General features: G+C 48.9%; 1 protein-coding gene across 1 annotated transcript; it reads right to left on the reverse strand.

Annotated features, from left to right (window-relative positions):
• Positions 1 to 1190: 1190 nt before the first annotated feature.
• LOC128154236 (zinc finger CCCH domain-containing protein 11A-like) lies at positions 1191 to 7637 on the reverse strand. The gene is made up of 13 exons (XM_052814501.1): positions 7584 to 7637; positions 7270 to 7389; positions 6520 to 6643; positions 5853 to 6071; positions 5436 to 5552; positions 4827 to 4907; positions 4223 to 4333; positions 3591 to 3653; positions 3234 to 3329; positions 2986 to 3023; positions 2536 to 2700; positions 2069 to 2136; positions 1191 to 1513 (listed from the first exon to the last, which is right to left on the reverse strand). Exons 1-13 carry the CDS (start codon positions 7635 to 7637, stop codon positions 1249 to 1251), a joined length of 1521 nt encoding a protein of 506 aa, XP_052670461.1. The 3' UTR covers positions 1191 to 1248.
• Between the last annotated feature and the right edge of the window lie 8128 nt (positions 7638 to 15765).

Raw genomic sequence — 15765 nt, forward strand, 5'->3', positions numbered from 1 at the left:
GACTGCAAGAGCAAACGCCTCTTACAAAGGTAACCCCTTAAGATGAGGAGGAAAAACGCCCAACTCGGAACTAGCTGGTCTTCTCACGGATCGCAACGACGGCAAGTTCTTCAGTTCAACAGGAACCGGCTCCAAAAACCCCATCCTGAACTCGGAAAGACCCCTCCGGCGTGCCGCCCCGCTCCCCACACGGCTCTAAGGGCCCTGCGCAAGAAGCACCGGGACGTTCCTCTCACACGGGGCCGAAGCCGCGGCAGCCCGGCGGTACTCACGTTCTGCAGGTAGCGGAAGATGAGGATCTGGAGCGGAGCGTTAAGGACGCCCCACAGACAGACCACGCACCCGCACCCTTCCTGCGCCAGGGTTCGTTAAAAACCCTGTTAAGTGCTGTCATGGGGAACAGCTCAACTACCGGCGAAGGCGGAGGAGCCCAGGCTACGTTTAATACAGGACCTTCAGGAGAATACGAATATAAGAGGGAAGAATAAAATATTTACAGAAACCATGGCGTACACCAAACCCCGTCTCCACGGGCAGAGCCTAGGCCGGGGACAGCGAAGGCTGACGACGGAGCAGGAGGAGGGAAGCAGCGAGGGGGAAGCCTTCCTCGCCGGGCTCTCGCGCGCTCTTCCTCTCTTCCGAAGTCTGCGCGCAAGTTAGCAACCGACCGACCCACTCTGGTGGAAATCTCAGCGGGAGAAAGTCCTGCAGCAGGATAAAGTGTTGGCAGCTTGGGGCTGGGTGACCCTTCTGGAGCTGGAACAGCAGTTTACTCAGTTTTGGTTTCAGACCTTTCCTCTAGAACTAAGACAGCACAGTGGATTATCAAAGCACGCAAGTGTTTTCTCCCAAAGAGAAAGTATTGACAATCAACTCCGACAACCAATTTTTCCTCTGCCAGCAGCTAATGCCTGAGGGCCCCTGCAGCTTCACAAATCCTCGTAGGAAGAGAAGAGACTCAAGTTCTTCAAAAATTTAAGAAAATCATTCAAAAGGTAGCTGCTAGGGAAAACGATCCCTGGTGGCAGGGTACACAATAGACCCCAGTCTCAGCTGTCTTCTGCAGGGTCACAAATTCAGACCGCACCTCTGACCTGCAGGGAAGTTCAGGACAACTGAGTGCAGATACTGCCAATTTCTACCAGTTCACCTGTGCTTTAAGACTCATTGCAAAACCTCAGCTCGAAAAAGAATCACCTCTGGGTATCCAACAAAGTAATCCGTTTCAATTTATTTATTTCTTTATTTTCAGCCATCAATCAGTTCACCAATTTCCATGAAGAAGTCATCCTCATCATTCTCTGGGTCCACATCCATTTCGTCTTCCTGTTTGCCTCCTGAGATTTCCCAAAGAAACTTCTCAAAGTCGTCTTCTACAGAGAAGGGGGCTTCCCAGGCCCCTGTGGAGCTCAGCTGGTGTGTCTTTACCGCTACTTGTGAGGAAGCTGAGGTCGAGCTTGTGACCTCTGACTGTGCCACAGAGTCTGCCTGGCTTCCAAGGTGCAGTACAGGACTTGGAAGAACAAGAAAGAGAGCAAATCAGTGTATGACATTCCTTAAGCAGAGACATGTTTTCTGCAAACCAGCTCTTAAAACGGTAGTTAATCCCTCCTACACCTCAGCCTTACACAGGGATTGTTATTCAATTAACCTGGGGCTGCTTTTAGAGCCCAATGTATCAGCAGGTACATTTTGCAGTTTGGGGATTTATCCGCGAAGACACAGCATCTGGGGTCTGGCAAAGAAGGTTCCATTTTTGTAGCCAGAGGTACTTGGCCACCTTTACTAATTTGACTGCAAAAAGGTTACCAAGTCAACCTCTGCAGGCGTTCAGAAAACCCAAGAAGCCACTGAAAAGCTGTACCAACTTGCAGCATTTTCAGACAAGAATCTGAATAAGCAGTCCAGCCAGCTACTAGAAGCTTATTCTTTCAGACAAATTTTTCCTCTGCTGGATTTTGGCATGAATTATCTCAAAACCCTAATGTTTCCACGTGTGAAAAAAACACAACTCAGTTTCACGTGAAAGGCACACTGATCAAGAAAAAGAACAAGTTCTAGTTGTTACCTGGCTTGGGGTTCTTCTCTCCCACGTACGGAGAGGAGGCTGTCCTCTGGCAAAGCCGGAACAATGGCCTAGGAAGAAGCAAGGTGGTTTTTATGATACACAGGTCAAAGACTGCTTTGCAGATTCTTCCTCCACTGCTTCTCCTCTGGCATTGCTGAGCCCTAACCAAAATACAGAACCAGGGCACACCTGAAGAAAAGTTAGTATTCCCTTAAAGTTTACTAACGACCTTGGGTCTTCCTAAAGAACACGGCATTAATGGACGTAGCAGAGCGTTATGTAAACACTGCCATTCACCTCGTAAAAAGCAGAAAGGTACTACAAGTGTCCTGTCGACCACTTCTGGATTTAAAAGGGAACAGAGACCCGGAGAACATTTCAGTCTTCCACCTGTTCTCCAAGAGGAGGGTACAACTTGGGCATCAATTTTACTAGGGACCCACTACTGCCTCAGTCGCTGTCCTTACCACAGCTGCTTTTTTAGCTGAAGGCTCCTTCCCGTCGCCACCAGTGGCACTCAATGGCTTCACAGCCGCCACGGCAGAGGGATGACTCTCGGCTGCCTTACGTTTCAGTGGCTGCTTTGTGGGGAAGGTGGCTTTCCCATCCAAAGGCTTCAGGCACACCTTCCGTTTGGCTAGAGTAAAAGGAAGAGAGAACTGATACCGTCTTGCTCTGCCTCAGGGGGAAAAAAAAACAAACAACAAACAGGTTCTCTTAACAGTCCCACAATCCTTCTAGGTAAGTGTATTTAGCCAGCAGCTAAAGAGGACAGCTTCAGCACTCGAGCAAGAGGAATCAGGCAGGTGTTTTTAAATTAACTTTTAGGGCTGTATGAAAGCTCATGGAAAGGAAAAAGGTGAAGGCATACTTAATAGCCAGTTCTTATCTGTCTCTGTACTGGTCTGCTCAGAGGACAGTCCTAGCCTCTCCTTCAGAGACCTGGGGACTTGAACTACAAGAGAGAACAGGAAAAGTTAGGCAGACTGCATAAATCTCCATTTGGTGTTCGCATTTCGAAATGAGACCCATCACTTCACTGGGATTCAGAGCTACCTCGAGCCCTCAACCAACACGCAAAAAGAACCGTTAGAAGAAAGGACAAACAGCAAACCTAAACAGAAAATCTGTGCATCAAACCCAGATGTCTGCTCAGTAGCCGTACCTCTCTTTGCTGCTTTGTCAGCACTATCCAGAACCTCTGTCTTCTTCCCCAGCCTGTCAGCAAGGTTGCGCTTTAGCGGAAGGACACTTTTACCAGCTTCAGAAAGAGAGAAAGCAAGCAATACTTTAAGAACGTTTCTCTGGAGGAGGATTTTAGAACAGTCAGCCACAAACTTCAATGCTTCCAGGGATCTTTGCTTATATTTGTCTTTCAGCTGCTAACCAAATTTGCCACTTCTGCCGTCAATACACATCTCTGCCAAAATGTATTTTCCTCATGCACGCAGCAAAAATACCCTTAAATATAGTTCACGTTTAGATGAGGGCACCCGAACAACGGCTCACAAAGAGCTCTCACCTGTGGAGGCTTTCCGTTTTCCCATCCTCTCGCCAAGGTTCAGTTGAATCACAGGCTCCTCCCCTAAAACAAAGAATAATCTCTTCAGTGCACACAAACCAGTAGCCAGTAAAAGCATTGTCCTTCTAGCCCACGTCCCAGCAAAAGACACTCTTCTGGTAGCCAAACCACAGAAACGAGTGACTACGAGTAGTAGTAGTGCCACACGTTTTTTGCCTTTCCAAGGAATTTGTGCAGATCTGAACACCACCACTTATACACAGACTCGTATCACGCTACTCTCCGCAAGTGCCACCGTCAGCCTCGTCAATGCTTCAGAAATTGGCTACTTGTATAATACCATCTTCTATAGGTCTTCCCTTTCATTACTCCCCGGGTTTTCCAGTTATCCCCTTATTTGCATACGGACACTTGTATTGACAAACCACTTCTGGATCTTTTATTGCAATACGACAAACTCAGCACCTACAAATGCCAAATATTTGCAATCAAACCAGGGCCTTTAAGCATAAAAGCAGGGTTTTAATTAGAAAAGGCAGCACCAGCAGGCTAACGTGTCTGAATTACCTTAATTATTACTTAACCTTTCGGTTGAGGAGCCATGAAATGGAAACAATAGCATTGGCTATTACCTTGCTTTGTAGACAGAGTCACAGTTCTCACTACCGTCCGTACAATTTCCTTTTCTGGCACAGGAACAGCCCGAGATTGGAGCGGAGGAACAGAAACTCCTGAAGGACCTTCTGATCAGAGCAAGCAAAACATAAGGATGTTTAGGGAAAAAAATAAAACCAACAAAAAACCAACCAACCAACCAACCAAAACAGAAGAACTATCACAAAGACCAAAGACATTAGTTATCCATTACTGTCAAACACACAATGACCACTGCATGTAAATAAGAGAAATGAGCAATTTCCCTCTGATTTGCCCTTGGAATTCCAATCTAGAATATCAGCTGTTTGAGTTTAAGAAAACAGACTGCATGCCAAAGTAGCTCAAGGCCTGCAACTAAGCATGGAAGTCTGTCCCTCAAGCAGCTCTCAGCTGCATACACCTCCCAGTCTGAACCCAACAGCCCCCCAAAATTTCCTTTCTCGTGCCAAGAATTGTATTCACCAGTGCATAGCCAGCTATCCAGGTAGTATCAGAAGCTTAAAAACAAAAACAAAAAAAACAAAAGGATGAAGGTGAACAGAAGGCAGAAGGATAAGAAAGTAAGGGATATTAACTCACCACCTTGGTTTTTTGTTTTTTCCTTTAGTTTCTTCAATTTGATTTCTTTAACTGTTTTTATTCCAAAATTTAAATTGTCCTCTGAAAACAGAAAATCATTAATGAAGCTGAGGCCTAAAGGCACATGTTGAAGAGCACGCTTCCTCAAGCTTCTTACAGCTCAGAACCCTTCCAAAGTCTTCCAAATAAACCCTCTCAACACTCCCCACAAGTAAAAAAAGCCATAGAACGGATGGGCATTTTGGTAAGCAATTGGCACCCCTCCTCCCATCCTACAGAGTAAAACCTGCACTTTTAAGCGTTTTAATCCATCTACATGATATTAGATTCCTCCGTCATTAGACATGGCTTCCCACAGTGTTTGAAAGGACACACTTGCAGGCTTTTAAACTCCACGCTGTGGCTCTATTTTGTTTTACAAAAGTCAACAAGGAGGAGTTGACCTGTCTGACCCAAGGGACATACGACATTATTAGACAGGAACGAGCCCATGGAAATAACTAACTCCATCCAGCTACCCTATGTTCTACCGTACTTTTAGAACATAGTGCTTTGGAGTTAATCGTCAAGTTCTCCTTCCAATCCATCCTACTACAGCTGCTAGAATACCTTGCTTTGTATTAGCGCTGCATTTCCTAGTGGAAATTATCCGCGATCCACTAGGGGCTTCTGTTGCCGGTTGCTGGACAGCTGTTTTAGTTTCACCTCCTTCTTCAGAAAGCTGGTCTGAAAGTCCAAAATAAACCTATTCAGTTAGGGAGCAGGGATTATACAAGATGTTTCACGCTTATGTAGCTCGTACAATGACGTTTCAGTCCACGGTTCACATTCTGTTCGTATTCCTAACTACAAGCAACTGTTTGTAGGAGGGTTTTTTTTAAACAGCTATATTGACTTGACAAGCTCATATAAGCAAGAGCTATACCGGGGAAAAACTATTTAAGAGTCCAGACTCTCGTCCGTAGCTTTAAACGCTACACAGTTCAGGCATTCTCTCATTTATACATTCACCTCCAGTAGAAATGCCTTCAGGAAGTAAAAAGTACCCATCTTCATCATCATCTGCAGCATTGATTACAACTGGAGGATGCGTAGGACTTGGGACCTTTTCAGAGTTTTCCGCTTTCATCACCCCCCTCAGCGGCGGAGAGGGATTTGACTGGACAGAAAGTTTGTTTTGCTGCAGTGACGCCTGAGCCATTTTCACAGCATCTTCTGCAGACTCAGGGGGACTTGGAAGTGTAGCTAGAGGAAGACGAGGATCATCTCTCATTTGGCCATGTAAAACTTTCACCTCAACCTTGCACTCACTGTCTAGATAGGGTAGATAAGGTACATAACCCACCTGGCTACTGAATTCAGAGTTTCCTATTCCCCACCCCTACGAACACACCAGGAACAACCGCTTCCCTTCACACACTAATCTCGCCACCCGACCATCCAGAAAGGATTAAATGAGGGGAAAGCAACCTGAAGTGCAAAGATCACACAAAGCACAGAGAAGCTGAGCATGAAAGAAAAAATTACATACCAGAATTACAGTCCGTTTAGCTGAGAGCCTGCGACTGCACACTTCTCCCTACACTCATCAGTGAGCAGTTACCTGATGCCTTCTACGGCATTGTACCCACTCCTAAGTAATATTCAAAATTAATTCTTTAATGCTGAAAGAAAAAGGACCCAAGAAACTCACTTTTGCTTGGCGGGAAGAAGCGTCCGTCGACATAACGTCCTTTCGTGTGACGGAACGCACAGTTGGATTTTTGACAGCCAGCTGGTTGATTCTCCCAGTAGCAAGGAATCTCACTGCGTTTTTTCTGAAGACAGAAAGAAATAAAAGCTCATGGTAACACTCGCCTGAGATTTGCTAAGAGACATAGTTACACGTCATGCCAGAGACAGGGCTATTGCAGTGCACTGCGGAAACATCATTCCAAAGGGCAGTTATCACTGAAAGCATTTCAGGGCAGATCGACAAAGTTTGCGTAAGCTGTAACAACTACATATTATCTAGCTTTCCTGTCATTCCGTTGGAGAAGATGGGCGGCTCTCACACACCAGTTCAGGGTGGGTTAAACTAAGACAACGTGCAAAATACTGGGATTATTCAGAGGGAAAAAATGCCTTAAATTGCCTAGCTTGAATCTCTCTCAATTTACCTTTCAGAGCCTTATCTCCTTCCCATCTTCTCCCTCCCCACCCTGTGCTACCCCAAGACCTCAGAACAACGTCAGCACCTAATACAAAAATGTCTTGCTGAGATATACCTAAGAAATTGATTTTTCTTCCCCCAAATTCCTCCCACCCCCCTCCAAGTAACAGAAACCAGTATCATTTTAAAGCAAGTAAAGCTATCACGTACAAGCACATTCAGTCTACCGACAGCAAGGAAAAATGCTTTCAGGGATTTCGTTTGAGAACACATCTTTAGGCAAACACTCACTTCGACTTCCATGTGTCTGAACCTGCAGCTAGTCCTGAAACAGCGACCCTCCCGCCACAGCCTGCACACTCTCTCATTGCCCAGAGCAGCCTCACAGTGGCGGAAGGAACAGCTGTCTCCCTGTAACCAAAAGGAAATCAACAAAAAGGAAATTAAAACAGTACAGCCTAAAAAATTATCCATGCTAGCAGAACTGGAAGCAGAATCTAACTGCTTATTCAGTTAACAGAAATCTGGATGTCCCCTCCCCCTCTGCCCCCTCCTCTCCTAAAAACTCAACAAGAAACCCCAAAGCAAAAGAAGCCCAAACATACCTTGTTACAGGTGGAATAGAAATAGAAGTAGCAGTCGTCTCCTTGCTTAGACATAATCGACACTCTGAGAACGAGCTCAGGTCCTAAGGGTTCGCTCTCAACAGGGACTTCCTCCAGTCCTGGCAAGAGCTGGCTTCGCTCTTTCTTGGACTGAAAGTCAATGCTTGATCAGTCAAATCTTCTTTTTCAAAGTAACCCTAAAGAAAGGTATCAGTAGGTGAAAAAAAAGAAACAGTCCTACTCCCTGGCCTAACCTTCCAGCTAGCTGACCTGCCTTTATCCTGTACCAAAGACCAAGAAGGGAACAAAACTTTGTTTTGCACCCCAACAAACGCACGAGGGGAGTATTATTGCACCTACCTGTGGGTACTTGTGGGTTATAAAGCACAAAGTATTCCACTTGGGCAGTCTCTCTTGCTGCTCTACTTTGTGCCTTTAATCGCTTACAAAAGTATTAAAGATGCTTAACGCCCCCCCTGTTTATTACGACAGTCAGATCACAAGGAAGGCAGAGCACCAGGAACTACGTGTTCTCATCCCCCCTGTCAATCCGTCAGCCTTACCCCAGCTGCAAACAGCTGCTGATGATCTACCTGCTTGTTACCGCACTCCACTAGGCTGACAGCGCCCTAGGTGTCACAAGTTACATAGACAATGCTGCGTTATGATGCGTATGCAAACCACCCATCGGGTCGTCTGAAGCACAGAACAAGCTCTTGCTAACACATCTCATCTCTGGATGAGAATCTGAAGCCAAGTTGTCCAAAGCTGAAGCAGAAGAGTCAGAATTTCCACTCTTTACATTTGTTTTAGTCAACTCTACCTGTTAAATACTGTCTAAACATGGACTGGGGGCATGTTCCGAGACTGGCGGTTACTGCACTCAAGACCCTCTCAGAGCAACAACCGCAAGGTTGCCAGCCAAGAAAGCAAAGCTTAAAGCAGATGATTGTCTCAGCTTCCTCTGCCCCTGAGTCGGGGTCACCTTTCCTCGTGATCCGAGAGTCACAGCCCTCACTTACCGCAGCCATGGGGCACAGCTGCCCCTTGCTGGCTGGAGCAACTCTATTTGAAGATGTGCCACTTCGGGGACCTGAATTAGGACATCCTTCCTTAAAATGAGAGGCAAATCAGTCTGTTCCTGAAAGGGCTGATTGGCCTGGTGTTTCTCTAACTGTCAAAGAATAACCCTCATCTGAAGCACTCATCAGGTCACACACTGCTTCACTACAGATCTCTCTTTAGCTTGACACATCAAGTTTGTCTCTGCAGGAGAAGGAATTCTTCAAAGCAACCTTTACAGCAGCAATCTAGTAAAGTGGCCAAGACAAAGCGTTCAGACCCGAGCGCACCACTCCGGAGGAAATCAGTTTCAACCCTAAAATATTTCACCCATCTCCCAGTCCAAAAGCGACAGCGACACCTTTCATCTCAAAGTCTTTCCACACGTTCTGCAAAGCTGGATGGACGTGACCGATGGCAGCGCTTGACTAAGAACTGCAGCTCCCCACTGGCCTCCACCTGCAGGCCAACAACCTTGCACCCATCAGACATCTGGCACCACTGGAATCAGCTGAGAAGAGACCCACTCTCCCTCCCCGGGGGATGCTGCTCCACCTTCTGCTTGTTTAAAGTCACTTTAACCTAAAAGGTAGAGAGAGGTTCGCTGAGCAGCCGTTTCCTGCTTCAAGTGATCCTGTACAAGATCGTTTGGATGCTGGAGTCCCTGAAGAACTAGCAGAATGAGCAAGAAAATCACTTAAGTACCTGCTGACCTGCTCTCAGTGCCCCTGTGCTCAAAGTCCGGAATCATTAATTTCAAAATATACACGAAACACGGCAGCTGGCACCTAGCACTGTGCGCACAATGCTGGCAGTGCTGTTGGAAGCTGGAAAGTCGGGGGCAGGGGATTAAGGGAAAGCCACACATCAGTTTGGTAACTTGGTTCTTGTAGGACACTTCCTACTGCAGAAGTTTTAGCACAGCCAGTGGGAGGGAGCTGCCTGTTTTCCACAAGGGGACTTCTGCCGGCGCAGTCTGTGTATCAAAAGATATCTTTGGGCCAGCACTGTCAAGTAGTCTGTGGGTGGTTCAGGGTCCGGGTATCAACAGTTCAATCCATACTTCTGTGTTGTGCTTTCTCCAAAGCCGTGACAAATTTTCCTTTTACACTGTTGTACAGTCACGTTATAGATGGGAACTGACTCTCTTAGTGCCACAACCTGTATGAGCTTGTAATATGCTGGCATTGAAAAAAAAGTGTCTTCAGTAATCAATTTTATAATAGCTCTGTTGACCTGTTATTTAAGTGCATTCTCCTATCCGAGCTCCTTCACAGCAGTACGTAGTTGACAGTCTGAATCCCATGCTTAAGACTCATGTCCTTTCTCCTACCAAGCACCTGCTCAGTAGGCAAAGATGGACCGGGAACACCCAAGCCTGGAGATGTTCAACCACAACTGGCTCTAAGCCTATACGTTGAAAAGAAATAGCTCAATACGTCACCTTGACGAGGCAAAAATTCACGTGGAACCATAGAAAAATCTAGAAGTGCTTCCTCAGCTTCAGGTTACCAACAGCACCATCACATTTAGGCCCTGGCCCAGCGTGCAGGGCATGTGGTCTGCAAGCGTTGCTGCAACATGGAAGTGCCAAAGCAAGTCCCTGCTCTGCCCTGCCCAACACGCTTTTTAAACATTGCAAGGAGCCTGCCAGGTATACTGAGGGTCAACTGAGAAGTTCCAGACAACAGATGTGTTTCTATTGATTTCTGGCTTTGGACAGTATCGCTTGCACGAAGAAAACTCCCTCTACCTTCTCCAGATGCTCCAGAATCCACTACTGCTGCAGCTGCAACGACCCACGTCTATGGCAAATCTCTTTGACAGCTCTTGTTTACCCAGGCACAGTTGCAGTTCCCTCCTCCTCTTCTTCCAGCTGAAAAACCAGCCCGCTGGCTCTGCCACACTGTCACTGCCCACGTGAGAGCTGGGAACATACGTCAAACTACCACTGTTAAAACCCCTGTCCGGGGAGACGGCTGACACAGACACGTTACAGGCACATTCACCCTCCCCTACAGCACTTACAGACTCAGTGTCCCCACATGAGTACCTGGCTTGCCACAGCTCATTTTTTTTTGTTTGTTTATTCTGGATATGGCACACCAGGCAAACCATAGATCCAAAGTTCCACACGATGCAACTCTTTGCTCTTCTTCCAGGCAACAGTACTTGCTTCAACATACTGCATTCAGTAACGAAGCTCTCTCCATCTTGCTCAGTGCCAACAGGCATGACTGCAACACACGCAGATGTAGCACTACCTGCACATCCCAAATCCTCAACAAATTTTTAGATAGCACCAATTTTTAACATAGTGGCTTTCCCTTAACACATAACCCCTTCTTTCTCGTATTTTTAGCGGGCGGCTCTCCTCTATCGCTCTCTCTGTCCACCAGCTTTTCCTCCTCCGTGTCCAAATGCGCATCGGGAATCAATTCCAAACTAAGGGGACTACTAGAGCTGCTGCATTTACTGTTGGGCGAGACAGGCATACTTAAATAAGACACACTCATTCTTTTTCTATTTCGGAAATCAATGCTGGGGCCTGGCAGCAATTTACTACGACGATTCAGCTTCCTCACTGAAGCATTTTAGTAAGTCTCACAAAGAGACCATTTGCAGCCATTTAGAAGGGTGCCATTTTAGATGAGAAGCGACAGAACAAGGAAGTTTTCTCTAGACTACCTTTCCCCCTGAAACACCCAGCCACCCAGAAACAAATTCAGCCTATCTGTTCAGCGTGATCAGTTGAATCACTGATGACTCCTGAGCTCGCTGTTTCAACAGCACTCTGTCCCCACCAAGAGACCAAACATGTCACTTAGCACAGGCTGCTGTTTATCCTCACCAGCAGGTGGTAAATATTAAATACCGCCACACAGGTGGCTCCCTGCTTCAACTCAGAGATGACACAGCAAGTGTCAGAATTGTTCAGGGCCACCTGCCTTAGACGTAGCTGGGAGGAGTTCGACTGGACCCCTCCAGCCAGCCGGGCTGCAGAAAACGTGCAGCGCAGTCCATCCGTTGTTCCCCACGTTTGAAAGACAAAGACTCGCCTCAGGCAGAGGCAGATTCTTTCTCCTTCACGTTCAACAAAACCACCAGCTCAGGAAACAGCAGGAACCGAGACCTAGCCAGTATCTGCTCACTGTACTCCAAACTCAACACTCTTCACACCTTTTGTGCTTTAAAGCCTTGCTACGGGGAAGGCTCACGCAGCCAGGATTCAGGCATCGCTCGGGTTACACAGACACACTGACATACCCAGCTCTTTCCTTGGTTTTGCTTTGGAGTGAATTTCCTCTGCGTCGTCCGGCACCAAGTTCATATATTCATCAAAGCCCTAAAAATCAGCAACAAAAGCCGTCGGTGAGCTACGTCCCCTGCGCTAAACTTCAGCAACAACGACACAAACTATCGTGAGCTGTGCTGACGTGGGCTGGACAATTAAGACTATTAATTGGAGAGGCACGAGGTCTTGCCACCCCCCATGCTAGTTTTTCCTGACAGGAAGAAACAGTTTTATCAATTTGAAGAACAACCAACAAAAACCCCAAGCCAAAGACATCCTGATACTCACAATGATGCAGCCTTCTAGCCCCATGTTCACTTGCTCAGAAAGCCACACCTGGATCCTGGACCTCTGCAAAATGATGGAGGGGGAGAGCACAACAGGAACATAAACACTCCACACAATTTTGTTCTCTCCTGTGCATTAACAACTCCTTGCTGCCGATAGCTTCGTAACACTCGAGGCAGTAACTCTCACGCGTGGTTTCGGTTACATCCTCGGTCATTTTTAAGGTGGTAGACTATTTTGGAAATACTCTCTGCCTTCACTGGCGGACACGCAACAGCACAGGCTTTAAAGACTGTCACGGAAAACATCCCTGCACACCCGACTGCAAGAGCAAACGCCTCTTACAAAGGTAACCCCTTAAGGTGAGGAGGAAAAACGCCCAAATCGGAACTAGCTGGTCTTCTCACGGATCGCAACGACGGCAAGTTCTTCAGTTCAACAGGAACCGGCTCCAAAAACCCCATCCTGAACTCGGAAAGACCCCTCCGGCGTGCCGCCCCGCTCCCCACACGGCTCTAAGGGCCCTGCGCAAGAAGCACCGGGACGTTCCTCTCACACGGGGCCGAAGCCGCGGCAGCCCGGCGGTACTCACGTTCTGCAGGTAGCGGAAGATGAGGATCTGGAGCGGAGCGTTAAGGACGCAGCACGGCAACGAGTCCTCGGCGACACGGCAACGAGTCCTCGGCGACACGGCAACGAGTCCTCGGCGACACGGCAACGAGTCCTCGGCGACACGGCCCTTCGGCGCCTCCCGGGCCCACACAGCAGCTCCTGCCCGCCTAGCCCAGCCCCCCGCCCCCGCCAGACCGCCCCCCCCCCCCGCCACACGAAGGATACGATGGGCTGCACCATCACCTTCTGCACCTTCTGGCCCTGCCCGCGGTACGCCATGGCTATGGCTATGGCTGCTGCTGCTGCCGCTGCTGCTGCTGCTCCCGCCCGGCACACGCTCCCGCCGCCGCCACCGCCACCGGAAGCCGCGAAGCAGGGCGGGAGCGCGCAAGGAGCCCTGGGATGCTGGCGGACCAGGCCGCTCGAGGCGGCTGGGAGGACCGGCGTCTCTACTGCTCCGCGTCGGCGTGGCGAGCAGCGGGGAGCCCCCCCGGGACCCTCTGTGCCCCCCCCGGGACCGTCTGTGCCCCCCCCGGGACCGTCTGTGCCCCCCCGGGACCCTCTGTGCCCCCCCCGGGACCCTCTGTGCCCCCCCCCCCTCCCCACAGACAGACCACGCACCCGCACCTTTCCTGCGCCAGGGTTCGGTAAAAACGCTGTTAACTGCTGTCATGGGCAACGGCTCAGCTACCGGTGAAGGCGGAGGAGCCCAGGCTACGTTTAATACAGGACCTTCGGGAGAATACGAGTATAACGCATATACACGAACATCCCCCTGAGCTGGAAGGCAAGGATGAAGAGCAGAACATACCCCCCTTCATCCAGGAGGAAATAGTTATGTTACATTTTAAAAGAAATCAAATCTGATTACAGCTAAAATCTTAGGAATATAAAGTTCTAGTGTGTGACTACAGTAGATAAAGAACTTAAAGAATGTGTAGTACTGTACTTTTAGCTGACTATCGTTGGCTTATATTTTCTTTTAAGAAGCCAAGAAGATTTGGTTCTTGGAAACTCCCTACCTTTCCCATCTTGATAACTGAAAGACCAATCATTGAAAAAGTTAGATTTCAAAAGAGAACATAGTATACATTTTTATGCAAACTAATATAGATAGTGATGAGAATCATACCGCGCAGAATCAGCTAAAAGAGGTCAAGAAGCGGACAAGTGAGGAAGACTATGAAAGACCAGCAGAGGGCTTCTGAAGACCACCAGAGACCGTTGCTGCGCCTGCGTGAAGAGACATATACATATGCTAATGATTTACTGGAAAGTTGATGATTATGTATAACATTTCCCAGAAACTTAATGAATATGTGTAACAGGTGTGTATTTAACTGTATCGTTAAGACAAGACAGGTGCACAGGATAGGCGGAGCGATCCCCCGTGTGCCCAGCGCTGCAATAAAGGAGTGCCTGCTTCTTAACTTCTCATTGCTGTTAAGGAGTTTTATTCCGGATTTCGGCAACAGTTAGGGACCTACTACGCCATCTGGACACTCACAAGTCTATGGGACCAGATGGGATGCATCCAAGACACTGAGGGAACTGGCGGAGGTCCTTGCCGAGCCTCTCTCCATCATCTGTCGGCGATCCTGGTCAACAGGGGAGGTCCCAGGGGACTGGAGGTTTGCCAATGTGACACCCATTCACAAGAAGGGTCGGAGGCAGGATCCGGGGAACTACGGGCCTGTCAGCCTGACCTCGGTACCAGGGAAGATTATGGAACGGTTTGTCTTGAGAGCGCTCACGTGGCAAGTCCGGGACAAGCAGGGGATCGGGCCCGGTCAGCATGGCTTTACAAAAGGCAGGTCCTGCTTGACCAACCTGATCTCCTTCTATGACCAGGTGACCCGCCTAGTGGATGAGGGAAAGGCTGTGGATGTTATCTTCCTTGACTTCAGCAAGGCCTTTCACACTGTCTCTCATGGCATACTCCTTGAGAAGCTGGCGTCTCGTGGCTTGGACAAGCGTGCTCTTCGCTGGCTGAGAAACTGGCCGGACGGACGAGCCCAGAGGGTCGTGGTGAATGGGGTGAAATCCGGTTGGCGGCGGGTCACAAGTGGTGTTCCCCAGGGCTCGGTGTTGGGGCCAGTTCTGTTTAATATCTTCATCGATGATTTGGATGAGGGGATTGAGCGCACCCTCAGCAAGTTTGCAGATGACGCCAAGTTGGGAGGCAGGGTCGATCTGCTTGAGGGTAGGGAGGCTCTACAGAGAGATCTGGACAGGCTGGATCGATGGGCCGAGGCCAATCGTATGAAGTTCAACGAGGCCGAGGGCCGGGTCCTGCGCTTCGGTCACGGTGACCCCGTGCGGCGCTACAGGCTTGGGGAAGAGCAGCTGGAAAGCTGCCCAGCAGAGAAGGACCTGGGGGTGCTGGTTGACAGCCGTCTGGATATGAGCCGGCAGTGTGCCCAGGTGGCCAAGAAGGCCAACGGCATCCTGGCCTGTATCAGAAAGAGTGTGGCCAGCAGGAGCAGGGATGTGATTGTTCCCCTGTACTTGGCACTGGTGAGGCCGCAGCTCGAGTCCTGCGTTCAGTTTTGGGCCCCTAACCACAGGAAAGACATTGAGGTGCTGGAGCGTGTCCAGAGAAGGGCAACCGAGTTAACTGCTGTCATAGGGAACGGCTAGGCTACGGCTGAAGGCAGAGGAGGCCAGGCTACATTTAATACAGGACCTTCGGGAGAATACGAATATAAGAGGGAAGAATAAAATATTTACAGAAACCATGGCGTACACCAAACCCCGTCTCCACGGGCAGAGCCTAGGCCGGGGACAGCGAAGGCTGACGACAGAGCAGTAGGAGGGAAGCAGCGAGGGGGAAGCCTTCCTCGCCGGGCTCTCGCACGCTCTTCCTCTCTCCCGAAGTCTGCGCAGAAGTCTCAGCGGGAGAAAGTCCTGCAGCAGGATAAAGCG

The sequence above is a fragment of the Harpia harpyja genome, chromosome 19, assembly GCF_026419915.1.
Source record: "Harpia harpyja isolate bHarHar1 chromosome 19, bHarHar1 primary haplotype, whole genome shotgun sequence".
Classification (NCBI taxonomy): domain Eukaryota; kingdom Metazoa; phylum Chordata; class Aves; order Accipitriformes; family Accipitridae; genus Harpia; species Harpia harpyja.